Source organism: Lotus japonicus, chromosome 5, assembly GCF_012489685.1.
Source record: "Lotus japonicus ecotype B-129 chromosome 5, LjGifu_v1.2".
Lineage (NCBI taxonomy): Eukaryota > Viridiplantae > Streptophyta > Magnoliopsida > Fabales > Fabaceae > Lotus > Lotus japonicus.
In genome coordinates this window covers 16,476,384-16,499,740 of record NC_080045.1, presented here as the reverse complement: position 1 = coordinate 16,499,740, position 23,357 = coordinate 16,476,384, and the positions used below count along the sequence as shown (strand labels likewise).

The following is a 23,357-nucleotide window of genomic DNA, read 5'->3' as shown; positions in this document are numbered from 1 at the left end:
TGATGCGATAGATTCCGCGCATTACATCACGAAATGCTTAGATTAATTAACTAGCACGAAGGATATATTTACTTTTTTACTAACAAATAAAGATATGGGCCAACTTTTCATTTGAGTCTTCACCCTCCGAATCTCGGATCGATCCGTGTTTTCACCACAAAGCCCTATATAATCATTTTGAAGTTTGAACCTTGTTGTGTTGACCCACAAAAACACCTTGGTGTCAAAATCCCCAAATTCCCAAGTGTTGGTTTCCTTCTCAATAAAACCCACTCATTCATTCATACCTCTTTCACCCTCATCGTTGCTCATTCCTTCTAATCCCTCTATAAACATTCACTCCATCAGTTCTATTCATCTATTATGATGGCCACATACAATCAAATGTTCTCTCTCGTTTGTCTTTCCCTATCATTATTTGCACTTCTCTCAGGTATATATTATTTGTAACTTGTTGATTTTCTTTCACTGGTTTTGTAGAAAAAACATATACGTCTAATTAATTCTCCATTGATTGTTACAGGACAATTGGGGCTGCAGGCTGAGGCTCACCTCCACCGTGATCACACACAAAAATTGTTCGTTTTCGGGGACTCCTATGTTGACACCGGCAACACGAGAAAAGGCGGAACTGGTTCATGGAAAGACCCTTACGGCATCACTTTCCCCGGAAAACCTGCCGGAAGATTCTCCGACGGTAGAGTTCTAACAGACTATATCGGTAAGTTGCTTTGATGTTGTCAACTGGAATTAATACTGCGAAGTTTATTTTAATTCTGCTTTTTTGCACAAGAAAAGTGATGCATGCGTTTCATGTTCTTTTATGGTTTTGCTCAATTCCTTTGTATGATATATATGCTATTATATTATAGTTTTGAAGAGGATGGTGGGGTTGATTATATTTCTTTGCTGGCTTGCCACTTTACCTTTCTTGTTGTTCGATTCTCCCTTTCCCCAGTGAGATGCTGCATCATGATTGCCATTAAAAATTAGCTACATTAATCTGTTTTTGTTATCTTGTTTTTGTCACGCAAATTCTATTAATATTATCATGTTTCAAGTAAGATTACTTTATCATAATTTTGAAGAGGGTAGTTAGTTTTCTACTGTCTCGATTTCGTGTGTAACGTCCAACTTCGGATCCTGGCACTTTTGTCTTTGTCATTAGAATAGGTCCGTTTCTTCCTGCAAGTGCGGTTCTTGCTCATCACTTTGATCAGTTTATGTGCCTAGATCAGTTTGTCACCACTGATTTTGATAATTAATTATAATAACAGTTAATTTAAAGTTTTTTTATACGCAAGTGTTTGGTAAATTAGTCTATTCTCATGGTTTGAACCCTCAACCTTTCACCTTACATCCCACCCAACCATTATATATGTTTCATAACTTTTACCACTTGAGCTAACCTTCGAGGACGACAGTTAATCCAAAGTGAATAGGCATGCAATGGGCCGGGGCGGACCAAGGTGTTAGTGAACCCCTGAAAAAAAATTGCTCTTAACTTCTTATATAATTTATTTTTTGAACTCCTGAAAATTTTAAATTATACTAGTAGACAAAATTTTGTACCTATTTGCATTAAAGATCCACCTATTTGCACAACTATGACTTGTATAATTTCTGATGTATAAACAGATTAAAGTTATTTTTAATTATATTTTTATCGATGTGTTCATTTGAAAAATTTGAACCCCCTGACCTCGGGTTCTGGATCCGCCACTGTCAATGAGTCTGGGCAACCCTTAAAATTACCCACAATGGGTAGGGTAAAACCCGCTAGATGAGTATGAGGTTGAGTATGGGTAATTACCTGCAAATATTAGTGGGTACGGGTATGGGTACTATAGTACACAAAATTGGCTCATACCCACACACACTTGATTAATTATTTTTATTATATATACACACTAGGAAGTATATATATATCAACAAACTTAGTTAAAGTTTCTAACTTACTCTTGTAAAAATGAATGATTTTACTTAATTAATGTTCTTTATTTTATAATAGTAGTTATATTATATTCTGTTGGAGAATGAAAATTGCATTTTCGTTAACTAAATTGTGGGTAATGGGCACGGGTACGGGCATATAGGTACCCATAAGGTACGGTGACGAGCATTTAAATTGCTGGCCATGCGAGTATGAAGACTGGTACATGTATCTTTTGAAAACGCGGGTACGAAAATGAGTACTATTGTACCTACCCGGATCCTACTCATTGCTATCCCTAAAAGTGAAGTGAATTATGCTACATTTATTAAAAGAGCTATTGTTACTTAGTAGATTTGTCCTTATCAGTAATATAATTTCAATTTCCCTAGCTATTTAGTTTTTTTTAAAGCAAAAGGCATAATATATGATTTAAAAGAGAACAAGTCTCAAAAAATACAAGGGGAAATGATGATTAGAGCAAAAAAAAGCTAACCATCACTTAACTAGATCAACCCCCAAAGATCAAAAGCTAGACAAGTCCAAAAAGAAGGGCACCATAAGAACCAAGAGAAACCAAACAAAGCTAAAAACCCAAGACAAGTCTATACAAACCACCCGATCATCACTAGCCCATCCTACGAGATCTAATATTAGTTGTTATGCTTTGAAGAGCTTCTTCGTCAGAACAATCGTAAGTCAAACCAAGCTGAATCCCCATGGCCAGTGCTGCTCGTGCCCGCGTCATAACACCCGGAGGAGCCTTTGGTGAAGGAGGATCAAAGGCCACCAATTGATTACCCAAGGCACCCAAGACATCCTTCCCAGGACTTGAAGAGGAGGAAAACTCAGACTCCACACTCGTCGAGCTCTTCCCTTTCCTAGGTCGCCCAAGGGGCCGAGAAACCTTCACATTGGGACTACGACCTCTAACAACCCTTTCCCCTATAGCCATATCACCACCACTGACGGTATTCCCTCCAAGACCTTTTTTGGTCGCCGTCTACGTCTTTGAGGCATGTTGGCCTCTTCAACATTGACCAGAGGATCCTGGTCTTCCATCTCACAATGCAAAGGATCAGCACACCTTCCAGCAGCAACAATAGAAGAGAAAATTAGGCCATCCAAGGAAGAAGGGCAGGGGAGAGACCTACCCATCAAGTGCCTAACACTCTCCTGAAATAAATCCCACAAGCAAGATACTTCCAACTTCGAAGAGAGATCAAGGCAGAGAGATCGAAGGTTGATCCAAACTTGTCGCCGAAGATTGGCACGGACAAGCATAGCAAAAAGGGTCCAGCCACCAATTGAAGGAAGGCAAGTCTTCTACCGTTGAGCCTGCAACCTTAGTAATAACTCATAACTCCTTATGAAGAGAAGGGCCACCACGAACTAGAACCTGGCAGCGAGGCTCTGCTTCTCCTTCCAGCAAAGATGAATCGATTTGGGTTGCGCCACCCGCCAGACCGCACTCGCCAAGCCACATTTCCGGGAACAAAACCTCATCCGACGACCTCAATATCTCTAAGCTGTCACTTACCCTGCCTCCACACACCTCCCAACACAAAGAATCCCCGGGAACATAACAGCCTCTGGATGCCTTTCAGACCTCTCGTAGAAAATCCTAGAAGCAGAAAGCAAGCAATCTTCATCTGTAAAATGAATCCGCTCACGACGCAGTCTAGGCTTTCCCAAAACCACATCACGCCACGAGCAAGACACAAGCCTCACCCCATCTCCCTTGACAACTCTGTTCTGCGAAACAGAGAAAGCCTCCCTCTGATTTGTATCCGAGCTAGCCAAACCTTGGCTCTGCAAAACCAACCCACGCCTCAGGGGAAACCTTGCCACCGTCACCGATAAATGAACACCACCAACCTTGGTCCCATTAAGTTGAGCAATCGCAGTTTCAGCATGAGATCGAGAAAGGAATTGGACGAAACCGAACCTAAATCTCCGCTCTATCTTGATGAGAGCTATCCAGAATGTTAACTAAATCCTCACAGTCCACATCACAAGAAATCTGCCTGAAACCTTGTGACCAAGCCATTAGAAGACCGTCAAGAAGTGCCTCAGCTTCTGCAGCAAACGGACCGTCGCCAATCGTGAGGGAAGAGAAACCAGATAGCCAGCCACCAACTTTGTCACGCAATAATCCTCCACCGCTCGACAGTTCTCAGCCACCCGGTAACTCCCATCGGTGTTTAGTTTGATGCAATCACCCATTGACGGTCTTCAAACATTGTTTTGTAAACCAGCTCCAATACAGTACTGATCAGGTTGCAGCACAAACAAATAAAATGTCTTCAAACAGTTTTTTTAATAGCAATTTATAAAAACAGTTTCTCAAAAAATATTAAATACATTTTTAAAAAACTGCAATCAAATTTTCTTATTATTTAATTGTTTGGTTACTAGTAACAAAACTAATATTTAACTATTGATAACATATTTTTTTAGGTACATCAGAAAGATAAATTACACCTGTCAGGAATCGATCCCTGAACCTCCCCATACCCAACCCATATACCCCAACTCCTACCACAGTTATCCTAGGGGACTATTGATAATTGATAATTAGTAATGTATTTTCATAAGTGATTTAATCTTTCTATAACTGATATATATATATATATATATATATATATATATATATATATATATATATATATATATATATATATATATATAGTGTACACAAGTTTTTCCTTGTGTAAGGTTGCACAAACCTAGCTTTTACCTGCCCTTGTAGGTTATCAGGTCATCTGTATTTTTATTTAAAAATTTATATATTTATTTCCTCCTCCTCTTTGCCACCTTCCTCCCCTCAACCTCCATTCCCTCCACCACTAGCACTGCCGCCGGCACCACCAAATCTTCTCCACCTTCCCCCACCACTCACCACCCATTTCTTTCTCCACCACCGATTCCCCCCCTTCTCTTCCCCTCCTTCATCCTTCCCCTATAACCCAACAACACCACCACTGAAAACCCACATTCAACAGAACCACCACCACCCATAAACCCATCCACTTCTGCCCCTTTCTTTCCTCCAATTTCGCACCCAGAACCACACCTAGCTACCACCACCACCACCACCATAGCATCACCACAATTGAAAGGAACCCAATCTTGAAACAAACTCATCTCTGTCTACTTCATCCCCAAATTTAAACCTTTGAAATACCCACTGCAAAACCATCTTGGGTAATTGCATTTTCACGGTGTTGTTGGAATCAAAGAAGGAAGAGGATCAAGATTGGATTGAGATTAAACCTGACAAACACCCATTCTGATTTTGGATGTGGAAACAACAGAGGGTTGTCTCAGACCTCCGCAGATATGATGCACCACCACCACCACCACCGCCCATCCTCCACCTCTTCCTTCTCCTCTGTTTTAGCTCAGATCTATAGCACCATCACCCAAATCTATTGCACCTCACTGTGTCCAGCGTCTTGCATGTGGGCGGGATCGGCGACGGCGACAACAGTATTCTGGGATGACGACGACGTTGGTAAAGGGGAACCAGAGGAAGAAAGTGATGAAGAGGAAGGAGGAGAATGATGAAGGGGAAGAGGAAGACAAGGCCCTGGCTACGGGGTCGCCTCCTTTCCCTTTTGTTCCGACGACATCATCGCCTCCGGTGGAAGCTCGCTGGAACAACGACGGTGGTGCAGTGGTTTCTGTCGACAGAGTAAGGGTTAGGGGAGGGAGAGTGGTGGAAGCTGTGGTTCTGATGGGTGGTTGTGGGAGGAGAATAAAAAAGTAATTAACAGGGAAAATAACCTGAAATAACAGGTAAAGCTAGGTTTGTGCAACCTTACACAAGAAAAAACTTGTGTACACTAAATGAACCCATATATAAAATTAAATATATTTTTATTTGTAATCCTGCTTTTTACTAATATTTTTTGTTTCGATCCGTTCCAAGGTTTATGACTATAATTTAATCCATGTCTCCATTCTTGATGTACAAAGATGTTAGTAATATTTAAGCTTAGTTGCAGTTTTACTCCTTTATCTTTCACCTATGTGTGATTTGACTCCTTCATGTTTAAAATGAGCACATTTACTCCCTCGTCTTTCAATTTATGAAAATTAACTCCTTCCATTAGTGAGTTTTTTTAAAAATTGACGGAATTGGCTTACGTGATGTTCATTAAAGGACATGATTCTATCAAAATTGAGCACTTGGATGTCATTTCACTAAATAAATAAAATAAATAATTAAATAAGTAAAAATAATAATTAAATAAAACTGAAATATTAATCCCTAATTAAATATGAGTTAATTTAGTTTTTTTAATTTATTTGTGTCATTTTTATTTTGTTTATCTACTTATGTGTCATTATGGGAGGTAAGTTACGTCATCCTTGGTCGTGGAACAAGCAAATTCCGCCTGAAATTAGATGGCAAATTGACAAAGGGAGCCAACTTTCACAAATTAGAATTTTAGGGACCAAAATTGCTCATTTTAAACATGAGGGAGCAAAATCACACATAGGTGCTTTTATAAGGGAGCAAAACTGCAATTAAGCCTAATATTTATCATTTCCCATAGAGCTGACAATGTAGGTAAATCCACCCAGCCACCTTGTCTTCAGGATGCAAACAAGGAGGCGGACGGTGGGTTGACTCAGTCTTTTAAATATGGGTTGGAGACCGACAACCCTACCCCAAATTAGAATGAATTGACCTGCCAAATAGGAAAACCAAAAAAAAATATTTGGAAAGTGGGTTTCTATTGAATCTTGATGATGTTGTATGCAATTCTTATTTTAGATCACCATTTACATTTCACAATTATTAAAAAAAAGTAGTTGTTAAAGCTATCCGCTCTCATCTAATTCAACCTCCCCTTTATTAAGTGCGTAGTTCATGCACTTATAAGTGAGTGAAAAAAATGGGGTGAAATTAGATGAGAGGCGGGGGTGACTTTAACAATTACCATAAAAAATGAGCATTTTTATAGGTAAATGTTAGTTGTTAGTAAATTATTATAAATGATCATTTTTAAGGGTTTGAATCCTAGCCTCTCTTATACAATTACCCTTAGAGCATCTCCAATGAAGTCCTTATTTTGGGACTTTAAAATAAGATTCAGATCTTATTAGATCCCACCATTGAAGCTATTCTACATGGTATGAGATCTTAGCTTGTGCTAAGATCCGTGCCTTAGTTCAAGTACTCTCAAATCTGGGATCTTAAATAAAATAATATATTTCTCTCTCCTTCAATACCAAAACCAAAGTGAAAAATAAGAAGAGAAATAAATAATATAAATATATTGGGTATCGTAAGTCCATTCAAAACTAAAATAAGATCTCAACCACTAGAGTGAAATGTGCATGAACCATGAGGACCTTAGAGCATCTGCAACAAAGAAACTTTGTGACATGTCATCTGAAAGAAAGTTTCTTAACTGTTGCAGAAAATGAAGTTTCTCCACGTGACAAGCAACTTTGCTCCAAAGTTTCTTTATGCGCAAAGTTTCTCTTCCAAATTTAATGATTAAAAATAAATAAAAAACAAATAAAATAAATAAATAAATAAATAGGTAACTGGACTTACAAGATAGTAGTGAGGGTATATTGTGAGGTTCATTTAAGAAACTTTTTAGAGTTTCTGGGTTGGAGTAAAAAGTTAGTATAATTGATTAAAGTTGTTTAAATGACGTGGCATTACCAAAATTTAAATTAGAAACTCTAATGAGTTTCTTGGATAATGATGGTCTTATGAGTGTCTTAAATCCTATGTGGCAGTCTGGGCCCACAAAAAGTGAGTTAAGTCTCAAAATAAGATCTCACAATTGAAGATGCTCTTAGCTCAACCATGTAAGTTACCGATCCCCATAAAAAAAAAAAAGTGAATGAAACACTGGAACACAAGCAAGCAGAAATAAAGCCTAAGAGCGGGTAATATTGGAGGACAAAAAATTTTGCGCTTAATATTCTTTTTTGACACGGGTAGAGTTGATGCAGAGCACATTAATATTGATATTGAAAAAACAACATTTTTTGACCAGATGGGCCAACCCACCTATTGAACTTTCAACCCGTAGTCATGTACATTACATCTCGCCTCGCCCTGTTTAGGTGAGTTAGCGGATTGACCCGACAAGTGAAACCCATTTTGTCTCCTGAAAAACTAATGCGTGTGTTATAAAACGAAACACAAGAATAGTGATTTCTATGATTTTATAATTTTTAAATTTTCCAAAACAGAGCTCTTTCTCCTAACTTATTATATGTGACTATTTGCTTCTCTTCATTGGTTCGTTTAAACATCTTCCAAGTAGCTAGTATGTACAATTAATTAAATTATTTTGGTGCAGCAAAGTATTTGGGACTAAGATCGCCACTCCCCTACAAGTTCAGGAAGGTGGTGCCACACTATTTGAAGCATGGATTGAACTTTGCCTATGGTGGCACAGGAGTATTTGATACATCCTCTTCAAACCCAAATATGACTCTTCAGATCAATTTCTTCAAGAAGCTCATTGAAGAAAAAGTGTATTCTCACTCACAACTCCGCAAATCTGTGGCTCTAGTCTCTGTCGCAGGAAATGACTACAATTTTTACTTAGCTACAAATGGCTCTACTGAGGTAAATTAATTATAACCAGCACGCTTTCAAATATTTCTCATAAATTTCATAAGTGATTTATATTATTATTATGCACTTAAAAAAAATTATGCAGATTTTAAATCAAAATTTTCCATGTTATCTTTTTTATTTTACTCTAATTATGATCGATGTTTGTGTAAATTTTCCTCACAAAAATTTCTTTCAATGTTTGTATCATAGTATCCTTTATATATTTTCCACTAAATACTTGCACTTTCATTTGAGTGTACGCAGGCTCTCCCATCTTTCATAGCCTCAGTGGTAAATCAAACCATCACCAATTTGATTCGCATCCAAAAGTTAGGAGTGAAGAAAATCGTTGTCAATGGTCTGCAGCCTGTTGGTTGCCTTCCTGGAATCACAGCCGTAATCTCATTCGAGCGCTGCATTAGCACCGTTAACGACCTTGTCCTTCTCCACAACACCTTGTTGAACCAATCTGTAACCAAGTTGAACCAAGAAACCAAACACCACTCCAAATTTGTGATTCTCAACCTTTATGACAGTTTCTTATCAGTGCTTAACAACACATCAGAGGCTAACACTACAGATCAGTTAAAGCCATGTTGTGTTGGGGTTAGCAGTGAATATTTCTGCGGGAGTGTGGATGAGAACAATGTGAAGAAATATGTGGTTTGTGAAGATCCTAAATCAGCTTTCTTTTGGGATCAGTTGCACCCAACACAAGCAGGTTGGGGTGCTGTGTTTAACAAGTTACAAAGGAATGATCTTCATCAACTTAAATACTAGAGATTTTTGTGCATTCTTCAATATGCTTGCAACTAGTACAGCCTTTTGTTTCTTGTTTAATAAAGCACTCTTTAATTGAGTTATTTATCCTTAAATATTACGTTCTTTTTTCCGGTTGCTTTCGTTTCATTTATGCGCTGTGTTCAAAATTGATTGTTAATTTTAGCAGGAAATCATCAGTGTGTTGCTTAATCTATTTTGAAAATTATTATTATGCACGACTTGTTTGGTGGTGGGATATAATAAAAAGAATAAGATAAACAAGGTGGATAAGAGCAATTTAGGGGTGTTGAACTAAAGAAAAATAACTCAAGATCAGCTTAGGAGTAAATTTATACAATGAGAGAGGGAGTGAGAGAGGGAGGGATACTCACGCAATGAGAGAGAAAGTAAGAGAGAGAGGGAGTGAGAGAGGGAGGGAGGTGAGGATTGGAAAACCGTATGGTGAACGGAAGAACTTAACTTCCTTCTTCTTCACTCATTTTCCAGATTCCATCGGAGAGAGGGACCTATGGTACGAATTCCAGCATTGGGGAAGAGTGTGGGAAGTATTAATCCCAAGGAAGAGGGATCGTGCTGGTCGGCGTTTTGGTTTTGTACGTTTCTTGGATGTGGTGGATATTGAGCGGCTAGAGCGGCAACTGGACCAGCTCTTATTTGGAGACCTGAAGTTGTTTGTGAACAGGCCTCGTTTTGCCAAGGTCTCAAAGCACCCTAGGCAGGTAGAAACTGAACTACAAAGGAGAGAACATCGGGTGGAACCTGGACAACAAGGTGGCATGAGGAGAAAAGACTTCTCCTATGCGACAGCGGTTACGAAGGACAGCTCAAACCGCCCGGTCTGGCAACCGACAATTCTCAAGAATCAGAAAAAAGGAGAACCTGTGCAATCAATCCCTCAGCTGAAGATACCAGAACTGAACCTGCATGTGGAAGGCTCAACAAACGACTGGCTGCTACGGTGTAAGGTGGGAAAACTAAAGGACATTAACCAGGTTCACAGCCTCAGGGATGCTTTTCTGGTAGAAGGATTGGTATCATTGAATGTGAGGCATCTAGAAGGAGATCTTATGCTAATCTGGGGACCTGAAGGAGAAAATCTGGATGTTATATTACAGGGGGCAAGAACTTGGCTACAAGACATTTTTAGTTCCTTTGAACCTTGCAATGCAAGGTCCTCTATCCCTATGAACATAATTTGCTGGGTGCGCTGTTATGGCTTACCAATAAACCTGTGGCAGAAGGAATGTTTCGATTTTGTTTTCAGACCTGAGGGAACTATTATCTCCATAGATGATGATACCTTGAATCGTACAAGACTGGAATTCGCGCGTTTGAAAATCAACATACCAATCCTTGGCTCAATACCTCAAACGAAGATTGTTAAGATCAACGGAGAAAACGTGGGATTACGCTTTGTTGAGGAAATCTGGAATACGGAGCAAGCACGGTGTTGGTGCCACTCCGCAAGGTTTTGCGAAGACGTTTCTGAATCAGCGGAAGGGGAAGAAGGTAACACTGATGACGCTGATGGTAACTCTAGTCTAGGAGACGGTGGCGAGTTTGAGCAGGAAGTGGACGACGGCGTTTTGGCCTTGGTGGGTGGCGGCGGCGCATACAACATAGGTTCTCCGCCCCAAAACCCTATTCCAGAAGTTCAAACCGTCCATGCTGGCACTGTGGGAGACAGTGAATTGGTTCAGGAGTTTGTTGGGATGTCAGAGACAGAGCCAGACGTCAACAACGCTCACTTGAATCCAACGTTGACTTTGGAAGAAAATAGCTGCAATATGGCACGTGATATGAATGAGCAGGCCCTTGATGGTTTGGACTCACCTGGAGTTGGGCCTTTACAAATTATTGGGTCGGCTAGTGGGCCTGAATTACTTGATCATGAAGAAGGTGGACCTCTTCAATCTTATAACGAAGTGATCCCTACCAGATTGGAAAAGTGCACCCTTATCTCTTCCAATAGGATTGACTCAGATTCTTTTGCAAAAAGATTGGAAACGGCGAGGCTCGAAAAAGAGCAACAGAAAGAAAGTGATACAAATCTGCTAGAAGGTGTTGGGACAGAGTTGTGCTCGCAACCTTTGCAAGATAGACGTGGTATGTCTCTTGTTGTCAACTCTGTGGATGACAACTCAAAGAGAGCGACAAGATCATCACACCCCTCAGCTTTAGCAGTAGCAACTGATAAAAGAAGGGGAAAACGCCAGTTATTGTTATCCATGAGTGACTCTCTTTCTGATGGTGCTGTTGCAAATTGCAACAGACGTTTTTGGCTTCAAAATCTGCATGATGAGGCTAAGAAACTCTGTGGGTTGGGGAAAGAGCTAGGAATGACCTTTGCTGGCAGTGAAGAGGAGGTAGTAGAAATGTTGATTGAAATGGAAAAAAGAGACCAAAAGGGGTGGGAAGAGTTGATAAAGATGGCCAAGAACTCTGATGCAGGGGATGTTGAAGGTATTCCATGAAGATCCTAAGCCTTAATGAAAGAGGGGTGGCCAATAGGGTCAAATGGAGATGTATTCAGGAGATTGTGGTACAAGAACAGGTAGAGATGTTATTACTGCAAGAAACTAAATTACAGGAGGTGAATTCAAGGTTGTGTGGTGCTCTTTGGGATGATGGAGGCTTTGAGTGGAAAGCAACGTCGGCCGTCAATAGGGCTGGGAGATTGCTCTGTATTTGGCGTAGAGGAGTCTTCAAATTGTATGAATGTCTGATTGGTAGTGGCTTTATTGGGTTATCCGATTTTTAGGGTGAGCTTGATGTCGCTTGTGTTGTGGTGAATGTCTATTCTTCATGCTTGATGGAAGAGAAACGCAGGTTGTGGCTTGAGTTAGTAGAGTGGAAAAGAAGATCGACGATAGCGGTGTGGTGTGTAGCTGGAGACTTTAACGCGGTCAGAATAGTTAAGGAGAGGAGGGGGGTGATAGAGGCTCACATTCAGAACGCTACAGAGATGACTGAATTTAACCGCTTCATTGATGACTTGGAGGTTATGGATGTGCCACTACATGGGAGGAAGTTCACTTGGTTTGGACCAAATGGACAATCCATGAGTCGCTTGGACAGATTTCTGGTTTCTGACGGGTGGACCAACCATTGGCCTCATTGCTTCCAATCTGTATTGGTTAGGGACATTTCAGATCATTGTCCCCTTCTTCTTAGATCTGTGGTGCAAAATTGGGGACCAAAACCTTTTCGGGTTCTAAATTGTTGGTTTCAACACCCTTCGTTTAAGAAGTTTGTTTTGGACTCTTGGTCTTCTTTTCAGGTACAAGGGAGAGGCATCTTTGTCATTAAGGAGAAACTGAAATTATTAAAAGCTGAACTGAAAAAGTGGAATGTTGAGGTCTTTGGCAATGTGTTGGCTACAAGGAGAAACATTGTGAAGAGATTACAGGATCTGGATGTCGTAGCAGAGAATGTGGGTTTAAGCATTGAGGAGACAAAAGAGAGACAACAAGTGCAAGCTGAGTTTTGGAGGATTGCAAAACTGAATGAATCCCTGCTTTTTCAGAAGTCTAGGCTACGGTGGATCAAAGAAGGTGACATGAATACTAAATACTTTCATTCTATTGTTAACTGGAAGAGAAAAACAGATTCTATAGTGGGCTTGGTGATGGATGGTAGTTGGGTTGAGGATGTGACCAGGGTCAAGGAGAGGGTTAAAGAGTTCTTTGAGGAGAAATTCCAGAATCAACCTTTTACCCGAAGGCCAAGGCTTGATGGTGTGCTCTTCAACCAGATTTATGATGAGGACAATCGCCGCCTATGTGCCTGTATCACTTTGGAGGAGATTAGAGAAGCGGTGTGGGATTGTGATGGCAATAAAAGTCTGGGTCCGGACGGGTACAATTTCAAGTTCATTAAAGAGTTTTGGGAGATTCTAAAGGAGGACCTGAAAGGAGCGGTGGAGGACTTTTGGACAAATAGATCTTGGCCTAGAGGAAGCAATGCTTCTTTTATAGTACTAATCCCGAAGGTTGATTCAACTCAGGGCCTTCATGAGTTTCGGCCTATTTTGCTTATTGGTTGCTTGTTTAAAGTGGTGGCTAAGATTCTTGCTACACGCTTGAAAGGAGTGCTTCCAAAAGTCATTGACGAGAAGCAATCTGCTTTCCTAGGAGGGTGCAACATGTTGGATGGTGTGGTAGTGGTGAATGAGATTGTACATGCGGCGAAAAAAGGAAAGAAACCATCTATTTTGTTCAAGGTTGACTTTTTTTTTGGTACATCGGAAAATAAAAAAGGACAAGAAAAGCTACAAGGCTAACAGATCCCTAGCCAAGATGGGATTAAGCTCAGGAGGAGGATCCTCCAACCAAAGAATGTTACACTGGCGGACAGCTCCCAGCTCTGCTAGACAGTCAGCTGCATCATTCGCACTACGAGGAATATGAGTAATCTGGATGGTCCATTCTTGATTCATCAACGTCTTAATCTCCCCAAACTCAGTAGCTAGCTGATGAAAGTGGTAATGATCACCATGTAGCGTGTCAACAATCTCCTTGCAGTCCACTTCACACAATGCAGATCTAATGCCATTATCACACAAGAGGGTAAAGCCCATCTTCAAAGCTAGGATCTCTGCCATAAGAGGATCCCCTCCACCACTACCAGCCATAAAGCCTTTAACCCAAGCTCCGCCAGTGTCTCTAACAAGCCCTCCACACCCCATACGCTGCTGGCTATGACTATAGGCCCCATCAGTATTGAGCTTACAATAACCAGATGGGGGGAGCTTCCATCGAACAACTTCCGTACCTGCCTCGAGACCTGTCCCGTTCCCAAGCCACATCTCATACTCCTTACGCTCTTGGAGAATCCAACGAACCACTACATCAACAGTCCAATCATTATCTCCTAGCACTGAGATATTTCTCCAACGCCAAAGACCCCATATGGCCGCGACAAATAACGTCGCATGAGGCCCCTGTACCTGGTAACGAACCCAGTCCTTCACATTATCAGCTGCAAACCTCGACCAGTTGAGCGCGTTCAACCTAGACCAGACTTCCCGTGAATAGGGACAGTCACGAAGACAGTGAAGCCCATCCTCAAGATGGTGTGAACATCGGGGGCAAGCAGGAGAATTTGCGAGATGGCAACGGAATCTATGGCTATTAACCTGGATCACACCATGCAAAAGCAGGAGCAGAAACACACGAACCTTCTCAGGAGCTCGTGTCTTCCAAAGCCACGACCAAGAATCTGCTGAAGGGAGCTGGGGTCCAGAATGGCACATCCAGGCATAAGCATCTGACGCTGTATACACTCCTTTCGAGCTATGCTTCCAAACCCAATGGTCATCAATATTAGCCCTTGTCTGAGGTTGGATTTCCACAAGACGTTGCTGGACATATTCCGGAACAATGGTAACTAGCTGCGATATATTCCAGGAACCATTCACTAACACATCCGCCAGCGTCAAAGCAGAATCAGAGATATGAATGAAAGGGATGCACCGCCCCAAAGCTCCATGGCCGGACCAATCTTCAAACCAAAACGAGGTCCTTCCATTACCCAACTTGAATTCAAACCCCGTTTTCAAAACATCCCTAGCCTTTAATACTCCTTTCCAGAGAGAAGAAGAGCTCGGGCTCGTTGTTGCCTCTAGCACCGACCCATTACCAAGATACTTATGAGCCAACACCCGGACCCAAAGTTTCTCAGAATTCTGAAGGAGAGACCAAACAAGCTTCCCCATTAGAGAGGTATTAGCATGAGCAGCATCCCTCATACCAACACCCCCAGCATGCTTGGGTAAGACCAAAGTCTCCCAATTTAACAAATGCCAACCCTTCCCCCCAGAATTTCTAGACCAGATAAAACTTCGAGTGATTCTATTAAGGCACGTCGTAGTTCTCCTGGGAAGCCACACAACCTGCATGGTATATGTGGGAATGGCTGCAAGAACGGATTTAGCTAGGCAAATGCGACCAGCAGTATTCAACAGACGACTCTTCCAGGAAGCCAACCGTCGAGACACTTGATCAATTAAGAACTTAAACTTGTCATGAGAAGCACGGCCGCTTGCCAAGGGAAATCCTAGGTACTTACCAAGGTCACGAGTAAAAGGGATAGGGCAAGAATCCATTAAATTTCTCCTAAGAGTTGCGGGAACCCCACGAGAACAAAGAGCCTTAGACTTTGCAACATTAACATACAAACCAGACGCTTCACCAAACTCCCCAAGCATCCTAGCCACAGGCTCAACTTGATTATGCTCAGCTTTACAAAATAATAGAACATCATCCGCGAAGAACAAGTGGGAAAGAGATGGGCCTCCTCTTGAAACACTAATCGGGTGCCAAATCTGGTCATGAACCGCATTCTGAATACGAACAGATAATTTTTCCATGCACATGACAAAAAGATACGGGGACATGGGATCACCCTGACGCAATCCCCTCCCTGGAGAGAACCAAGGCAATTTAGAGCCATTCCACAAAAGAGCCAAACGAGACGAAGTCACACAACTCATGATCAATCTCACAATGCTATCCGGGAAGTGTAAGTCCCTAAGGGTACCTTCCAAAAAACTCCAAGAAAGCTTGTCATATGCTTTTTCTAGATCAATCTTTAGCGCCATGGACCCCTTTTTTGCATGGGAATTATTTAGGTGATGGATCACCTCATGAGCAAGAATTGCATTATCGGTTGTTCCTCTCCCAGGAACAAAATTGGACTGGAGAGGCCCAATAAACTGATCCAAGAAGGGCCTGATACGAGCAACCATGACCTTCGTAATGATCTTATAGGTCACATTACATAAACTTATCGGACGGAATTCCTTGATATTAGTAGGTACATCTACCTTTGGAATAAGCACCACCAGGGTTTCTGCAAGAGAAGGTTCAATAGAACCTGAAGAAAATGCAGAGCTCACCAACCTCCAAATATCCTGACCCACAATGTCCCAATACTTCTTGAAAAACACTGGTTGGAAACCATCCGGCCCAGGGGCCTTGAAAGACTTCATAGACCAAAGAGCTCGCCGAACCTCTTCAAGAGACACAGGTTCAAGCAAAGCTGCAGCACACACATTCGGGATATGAGGCATGTTGCTCACCTCGTACTCATGATGAATGCCATCCCTAGCAGCACCAAAAAGCTCCTGGAAAAAACCCTGGGCCTCCGTCCTTAGTGTTGCCTCATCTGTACTCCACGTGTTATTTCTAAGGAGCAGCCTGTGGATCTTATTCCTCTTACGCCGAATTACCGTTTGAGCGTGAAAGAAATTAGTGTTCCTATCCCCAAAGCGCACCCATTGCTCACGGGACTTCTGGTACCAAAGGAGTTCCTCTTGACGAAGAATCTCCCGATACTCTCCTTGTAACTGGGCCTCTAAACGAACCATGCTAGGGCGAACTTCCATATCAAGATCTCTTTGAATGCCTTTAAGTCTGCCCTCTACATGTCGTTTCCTTTGGAAAATATTTCCAAAGGTATGCTTATTAAACCATAGTGAATCTGTTTGGACCCGAGAGAGCTTACCTTGGACATCACCTCCCAAGCTTCTCCAAGCATTAGCCACGACTCCTCGGTACTCCTCGTGGTCCACCCAGGCAGCCAGAAAACGGAAAGGACGTTCCATGGGGCTAGGAGAAGGAGCATGGCAACGGACCAAGAGAGGATTGTGATCCGAATAAACTCGAGTCAAGACTTCCACATATGCTTCTGGGAAAGTCAAACGCCAAGAACAATCAGCAATAGCTCTATCAAGACGCTTGGAAATGCTCAGTATGCCTCTCTCCTTCCTGTGCCAAGTAAACAAACCGCCCTTAGCCTCAAGGTCAAGCATGTCACAATTCTCAAGAGCCTCAGCAAAGAGCAACGCCCTGCCTTGGGTAAAAGCTCCTCCTCGGACCTCAGAGGGATAGAGAACCTCATTAAAGTCTCCTACTGCCATCCAAGGTTTTGTTACCCTATCTCGAAGTTGAGCCATGTATCCCCATAACGCTTCACGATTGACTGGTATAGGGCTTGCATAAACTGCAGAACAAGTCCAAGAGAAAGCACCTATCTCAATATCAAAGGTTACAATCTGAGCCATAGAATCCACCAAAGAAATACGGGCATTTGAGCCTTGGTGGCACAATACCCAGATTCCTCCACTGTGCCCAGTAGCTTCAACAATGCAACTAGGCAAGAAACCCTGTGCCCTCCAGAACCGTTGGGCCCTATGGAACTGACAGTGGGTCTCAACCAAGACTACAATGTCTGGTCTATTCACTCTAATATACTCTTTGAGAGCAAGCTTAGCATTAGAGCTTAGCGCTCCTCTAACATTCCACACAAAGAGAGAAAAATCTTCGAACCCTAACATTAAAAACTTGGAGAGGCTGGTAGGTCTCTTAACTAGACCTCTTAGAGGCCCCAGGAGATAAACTCCTCTCTCGTTCCCGTCGCATCTTGCCATCTGAATTCGTACTCCCATCCTTGCTTGTGGCATCTTCTTTTTGCATACATCCACCCTCTGGCGGTCGAACAGAGTCATGGGCACTACCATGGGTTTCCTTATACTTGGTCATCTTAGGTAACCCCTTGCTGTCCCTCCTGGTCGTAGCCACCCCAGTACAATTACTTTTAGGGCTTGTTCCTCCAACATGTATTTTCTTGCCATGCACTCCCCCTCCAGATTCAGTTTTTTCTCTCTCTACAGAGAAGTTAACTCTGGACTGATGACGTGGCTCCGACCCCACAGGGTTATCAACGGCTCTCAATTGTTTCTCTTCATTCTGTTGTACCACACGTGATCCCAAAATATCAGTCTCAATATTAGGTGCAGCAAATATTTGTAACGGTTTTGTAGGCCCCACGTGTTGCATGGTAGTATCCTCTACAGAATTAGTAGGTTGCTCCTGATTGGTAGTTACCTTCCCCATATCTTCCTTGTTAACATTACCTGACTTATTTGGATCCGTAACTGTCTCAACGTCATCATTAATAGCAATAACCTCGGAATTTCCTTTCTGGGTATCACTTCGACTATGACTTGGGCCCACCATATCATTACTTCCATTGGCCAGGGCAGAAAATCTGGAGCCAGAATTTTTGCTACTCTGCCCAGAATTCCACGCCTGGTTTCCTTTCTTGTGCGCCGGAATTGGCGCCTTTCTCTGGGGACGCTTGACAATCATCCACTCCCCAAACGGTTGGCTCTCCTCCGCCTCCGGCCTCACACGAGGCCCTTCCTTCTCTTCCATTCCTGCAGTACCTGGCACCGCTGCCAGAAGGGAACAATTGTCTAGCCGATGGCCAAATCTACCACAATGGAAGCAGATTTGATTCAACCCCTCATACTCTACCTTATAGAACAAGTCATGGAATTCAAATTTAGCAATCAGGGTTTTCCTCAAGTCAACTTCCACACAAAGGCGAACAAAACTCCCTCTTCCACTACCCCCAACCACCGTACCATCTTCATGTTCTCGTCGTATGGAGTGGGCATCAATTTTGATCATTCTTCCAATGGACTCACCAATTCTCCAAAGAAAATGTTTCCCATAGTACTCCACTGGAAAGTCAGGGATACGAATCCAAACAGCCACTTTCCCAGGCTCTGCTGTCGCCGGAATGAATTCTGGCTTCCATTGTTGAACCACCAAGCAATGCCCCAAAATGACCCAGGGGCCACCATCAAACACGTGCTGATAGTCCTCTAAATTATTGAACCTCACAACAAAATAGCCATGTGCTAGGTCAATGATCTCCATACTGCCCAACGGTTGCCAAAGGTTCTGCAGACGCGTACGCATGAAGCCTAACCCCATCTTCTTCCCCAAGAGTTGGACGATGACAGCTTTCTTCCATGGACTTCGGGCCTCACGCAATTCCTGCTTTGTGATCTTGATCACAGGGCACAAAGGATCAATTTCCCGCGGTTCCATGTCCACCTCGTCTTCCTCGCCCTCGTCCTCGTCCTCCATATCAGACCCCCCAGAACCAACATAATCAAGAGGCTCCTCCTCTTCCTGAAGCGAGGTCTTACCATTAATGCCCGAGCAGATATCCTTATAGGAGATGGGCTTTCTCAGCGGCACCCCACCTGTATCATCTTCCGCGGCCTTGTACGTGTTCCGACGATGGAGGTCTCGCTCCTCCGGTGATGGGCCGCCGGCGGCGCCAGAGACGTTGGAAACCCTAGCAGACGTTATTACATAGCATTTGTTTAGAGTAATATTGACATTTTTAGTATTGGGCCTGTTCAAGGTTGACTTTGAGAAAGCATATGACACGGTGGATTGGGGTTTCTTGAGATATATGATGAGAAGGTTGAACTTTTGCGAGACTTGGATTAAGTGGGTGGATGGTTGTTTGAAATCAATTTCAATCTCAGTATTGGTGAATGGGAGCCCTGGAGAGGAATTTACTATGAATCGAGGGATAAGACAAGGAGATCCGCTAGCACCGTTCCTCTTTCTCATTGTGTCAGAAGGTTTGACGAGCCTAGTTAGGAGAGCAATGGAGTTGGGAAAACTTGAAGGGGTGAAGATAGGCACTTCTGAGGAGGTAGAGGTGGCAGTACTACAGTTTACGGACGATACCTTACTAATGGGGGGTTCATCTTTGCAGAATGTTCTTTCCATGAAAAGTATCCTCCGATGCTTTGAGATGACTTCGGGGCTAAAGGTCAACTTCCTAAAAAGCTGCTGTGTGGGAATTTGTGTACATGAAAATGACCTGCGCATGTTTGCGACTATTCTGAATTGTAGACTTGGAGGCCTACCTTTTACCTATCTTGGTATCCCAATTGGGGGAAATCCTAGGCGACCCATTCTTTGGCAACCGATGTTGAATTGAATGAGAAGGAAACTTTCCACTTGGAAACAAAAGACTCTTTCTTTCGGAGGGAGACTTGGCCTACTGAATAGTGTTCTAACAGCACTATCCCTATTCTTCCTATCGTTCTTCCGAATACCGAAGGGGGTAGTGGGGGAGGCAAAGAAAATTATGAGAAAGTTCTTATGGGGTGGAACCGAATCAAATTCCAAGATTGCTTGGGTTAAATGGGATAAGGTTTGTCGCCCAAAGGAAGAGGGGGGATTGGGGGTGAAGGATTGGGACTCCTTTAACATCGCCCTCTTGGGTAAATGGAGCTGGAAATTGATGACGCAAGGAAATGATCTTTGCAGCAAAGTTCTTTGGGCTTACTATGGGAATAGGGAGGCGAATGGCGGTTTAAGTGTCATGGCTAAGGACTCGACATGGTAGCGAGATTTATTCAAAGTGTGCTTCCAAACTAATGAGGATATAAGTTGGTTTGATACAGGTCTAAGACGGGAAATTGGTTGTGGGAACACTGTGCTCTTTTGGAAAAACGAATGGTGTGAAAGTGGATTACTGAAAATTTGCTTCCGCAGACTGTTCCATCTCTCTACTCAAAAGAATTGTACACTGAGGGATATGACTGTATGGGTGGATGGGAGGATGCACTGGGAATTTAGGTGGAGACGAGCTCTGAGTGATCGAGAAAGAGGGATGGTGGAAGAGCTTCGCAGAATCGGTGGAAATATTCAACTGATGGCAGGGGTTCTTGACACTTGGACTTGGTATCCAGAGACTGAAGGAAGATATTCTGTGCAATCCGCATACAAATTGATAAAAGCTCCGATGATTGAGAATAATGACCCGATCTTCAGTTTGCTTTGGGGACTTGGAGCACCATCCAATACCTGTGTATTTATTTGGAGGATGATGTTGGACCGCCTAGCAACAAAAGCAAACCTGCTGAGGAGAGGAGTAATATCAGATGAAAGTGCTGCAAACTGTGTCCTCTGTCTACAGAATACTGAAACAGCATATCATCTTTTCACCCGTTGCCCGATTGCTGTCAATCTATGGGCAAAGTGCTCTCGCTGGTTTGGCTGCTGTTCAATTTCTCCGGGCTGCTGCAGAGACCATCTATTGCAGTATGTTTGGCCTGGCCTCTCCTCCAAACAGAACGCAGCTTTCTGGATGGTGTGGTTTGCAATGACCTGGTCGCTCTGAGTGCACAGGAACTGGATAATATTCAATGGAGGAACACTGCAGGAGGCAGAGATTTTTGATAGAGCTCAGCTTCGTGCGTGGCATTGGCTATCCGGGAGGGTGAGAAATTTCAATTGCTCCATGCATGAGTGGATTTCCCAACCTGTGCTGTGTCTTCAAGAAATTTGATGGGCCTTGGTGATTGAATTTGGCTACTGATATGGGCATATGGCTACTAATATGGTGCGAATATATATGGTTCAAGGGCTATCATGAAATACATTTGATCTCTTGAAAGATGAATGAGGACGTGTGCAGTGTGCAGGATTGATTCTGATGATTTTGAATTTTGTAAAATCCCCTGTACCTATCTTAAGCTATCCTTCCCCCTGCTGTACTAATTCTGTTTCCCCCATTGGTTCTGTTTTCTTTTGTTACTTATTACTTGTACTTTGGGTGGCACCCCTTGTGCCTTTTAATTCAATTATGGCTTATCCAAAAAAAAAGGGGGTTGGTTGATAGGTGTTTCGTAAATGCACGGATCGTTTAAAGTAATATAAAAGATTGTCGAATTTCAATAATTGTGTGTAGAATTAATTTACAAGAAGTTAACATTGTGAATATCAAAAAAAAGTAAATTGCAAATATGATTATGATTGGTATTGGAACTTGGTAACAAAAACTGTTTGTAAAAGAGAAACGTAGTTATGATTAAGACTAAGTTCGTCGGGTGGAGATGTCAAAGTACATCCATAAGAAAGAAGTGCAAGGGCCAATTCATAATAGGATATATGGAACAAAGAAAAGATACAAACATTATAACATGTGATATGATAAAACACCATCATCATATACACAATACACTTAGTTAATGACTTCCAAGTTAGTGTACATGTCTTACTATTGCAATTCTCAATGATCCGGATATAATGACAGCTTCAACATGGTAGGCGGGACAATGACAACTTTCATGTCGTCATGACGTCATGCCACTTATCTAATGACTCTCATTGTCATTAGGGATCCATATGAAACAAATTTTAACTAAATTAAATTTCTTAAATATTTTAATAATTAAATTTATAATGTTTCACAAAAAGTACCCGTTTAATATACATATAATAACAGATAAAATTCAATTCGAAATAAAATGAAATATAAAAAAAACACTGTATCTAAAATTTCAATACATTACATAAATTTAAAATATAAAAAATAGTGTTAAATATTTTTGGTATTAATTCAAGTATTTCAGAATGGATAGCTGTGAGACTAACCACTTGCTCTATTATCAACACATTAAGTAGTAAGAGGTTAACTAAAGAGTTTATTTTTTATTTTTTTCATTTACAAGAGTTGATAATCGAACCTCTCAAGTCTAATCACTTGCTTATATAAGGGATATAAAGTGCTACACCAACTCACTTAGTTTAGACATTAAGTTATCAATGTTTTTTCAATATAATTTTAAAATACTTTTACCACTAAAGTAATGTTTCTTAATTTTTATTTATAAAAAAACGTATTATATTTCTCATAAGATACATATATATATATATATTAATGTAGATTAATAGAATGACAAGCTAGCTAGCCTTTTAACAGTAATCAACGATAGGGTCCCGTATGATAATTCAAGTGGTTGGAGCTGGGGGACATATGGATTGGGTAGGGGAGGTCTAAGGATCGATTCCTGACAGGTGCCGTTTATTTTTCCGATGTAAAAAAAAAGTAATCAATGACAGGGAGTCAACACCATTAGGATTCACTCAAATAAATATTTGTGTTTTGAGAGAAGGGCAGGTTGAAGGGAAAACTTTCGCATGATAATGGAAACAAATTTTGTGGGAGCTGTGGTTTTAGAATTGGAAAAAAGGAGACACTTGAAAAAAATTGTAGCACAACAAAAGCGAAATTTAAGGGAAAAATAAATGATAACATAAACGACAGTACTACATATATATGATCCAGATTTACATTAATTAGATCTCTCTTAGATTAGTTAACTAGAGATTCCTTGTGTAATTTTGCCCCCTCACCTATGAGATGCCATGGATT

At 41.7% G+C, this 23,357-nt stretch overlaps 3 protein-coding genes across 3 annotated transcripts; all 3 read left to right on the top strand.

The window, feature by feature from the left end:
* Positions 1-145: 145 nt before the first annotated feature.
* Positions 146-9,443, top strand: LOC130721437 (GDSL esterase/lipase At5g03610-like). Its single transcript, XM_057572237.1, has 4 exons — positions 146-433; positions 524-721; positions 8,272-8,543; positions 8,799-9,443. The coding sequence occupies exons 1-4, from the start codon at positions 364-366 to the stop codon at positions 9,312-9,314; spliced, it is 1,056 nt and encodes a 351-aa protein (XP_057428220.1). The 5' UTR covers positions 146-363; the 3' UTR covers positions 9,315-9,443.
* Positions 9,444-12,282: 2,839 nt separating this feature from the next.
* On the top strand, positions 12,283-13,544 carry LOC130719169 (uncharacterized). Its single transcript, XM_057569807.1, has 2 exons — positions 12,283-13,471; positions 13,540-13,544. The coding sequence occupies exons 1-2, from the start codon at positions 12,283-12,285 to the stop codon at positions 13,542-13,544; spliced, it is 1,194 nt and encodes a 397-aa protein (XP_057425790.1).
* A 6,249-nt stretch (positions 13,545-19,793) lies between these two features.
* On the top strand, positions 19,794-21,320 carry LOC130719168 (uncharacterized). The gene is made up of 2 exons (XM_057569806.1): positions 19,794-19,923; positions 20,602-21,320. Exons 1-2 carry the CDS (start codon positions 19,794-19,796, stop codon positions 21,318-21,320), a joined length of 849 nt encoding a protein of 282 aa, XP_057425789.1.
* The last annotated feature ends 2,037 nt before the right edge of the window (positions 21,321-23,357 follow it).

Bases quoted from the DNA above. Each gene is read 5' to 3' on its own strand.
- LOC130721437 (XM_057572237.1), top strand. From the start codon at position 364: ATGATGGCCACATACAATCAAATGTTCTCTCTCGTTTGTCTTTCCCTA. The intron at 722-8,271 runs GTAAGTTGCTTT...ATTTTGGTGCAG, and splicing joins AGTTCTAACAGACTATATCG to CAAAGTATTTGGGACTAAGA. The intron at 8,544-8,798 runs GTAAATTAATTA...GAGTGTACGCAG, and splicing joins CTACAAATGGCTCTACTGAG to GCTCTCCCATCTTTCATAGC.
- LOC130719169 (XM_057569807.1), top strand. From the start codon at position 12,283: ATGACTGAATTTAACCGCTTCATTGATGACTTGGAGGTTATGGATGTG.
- LOC130719168 (XM_057569806.1), top strand. From the start codon at position 19,794: ATGGAGTTGGGAAAACTTGAAGGGGTGAAGATAGGCACTTCTGAGGAG. The intron at 19,924-20,601 runs GTATCCTCCGAT...GGTTTGATACAG, and splicing joins GAATGTTCTTTCCATGAAAA to GTCTAAGACGGGAAATTGGT.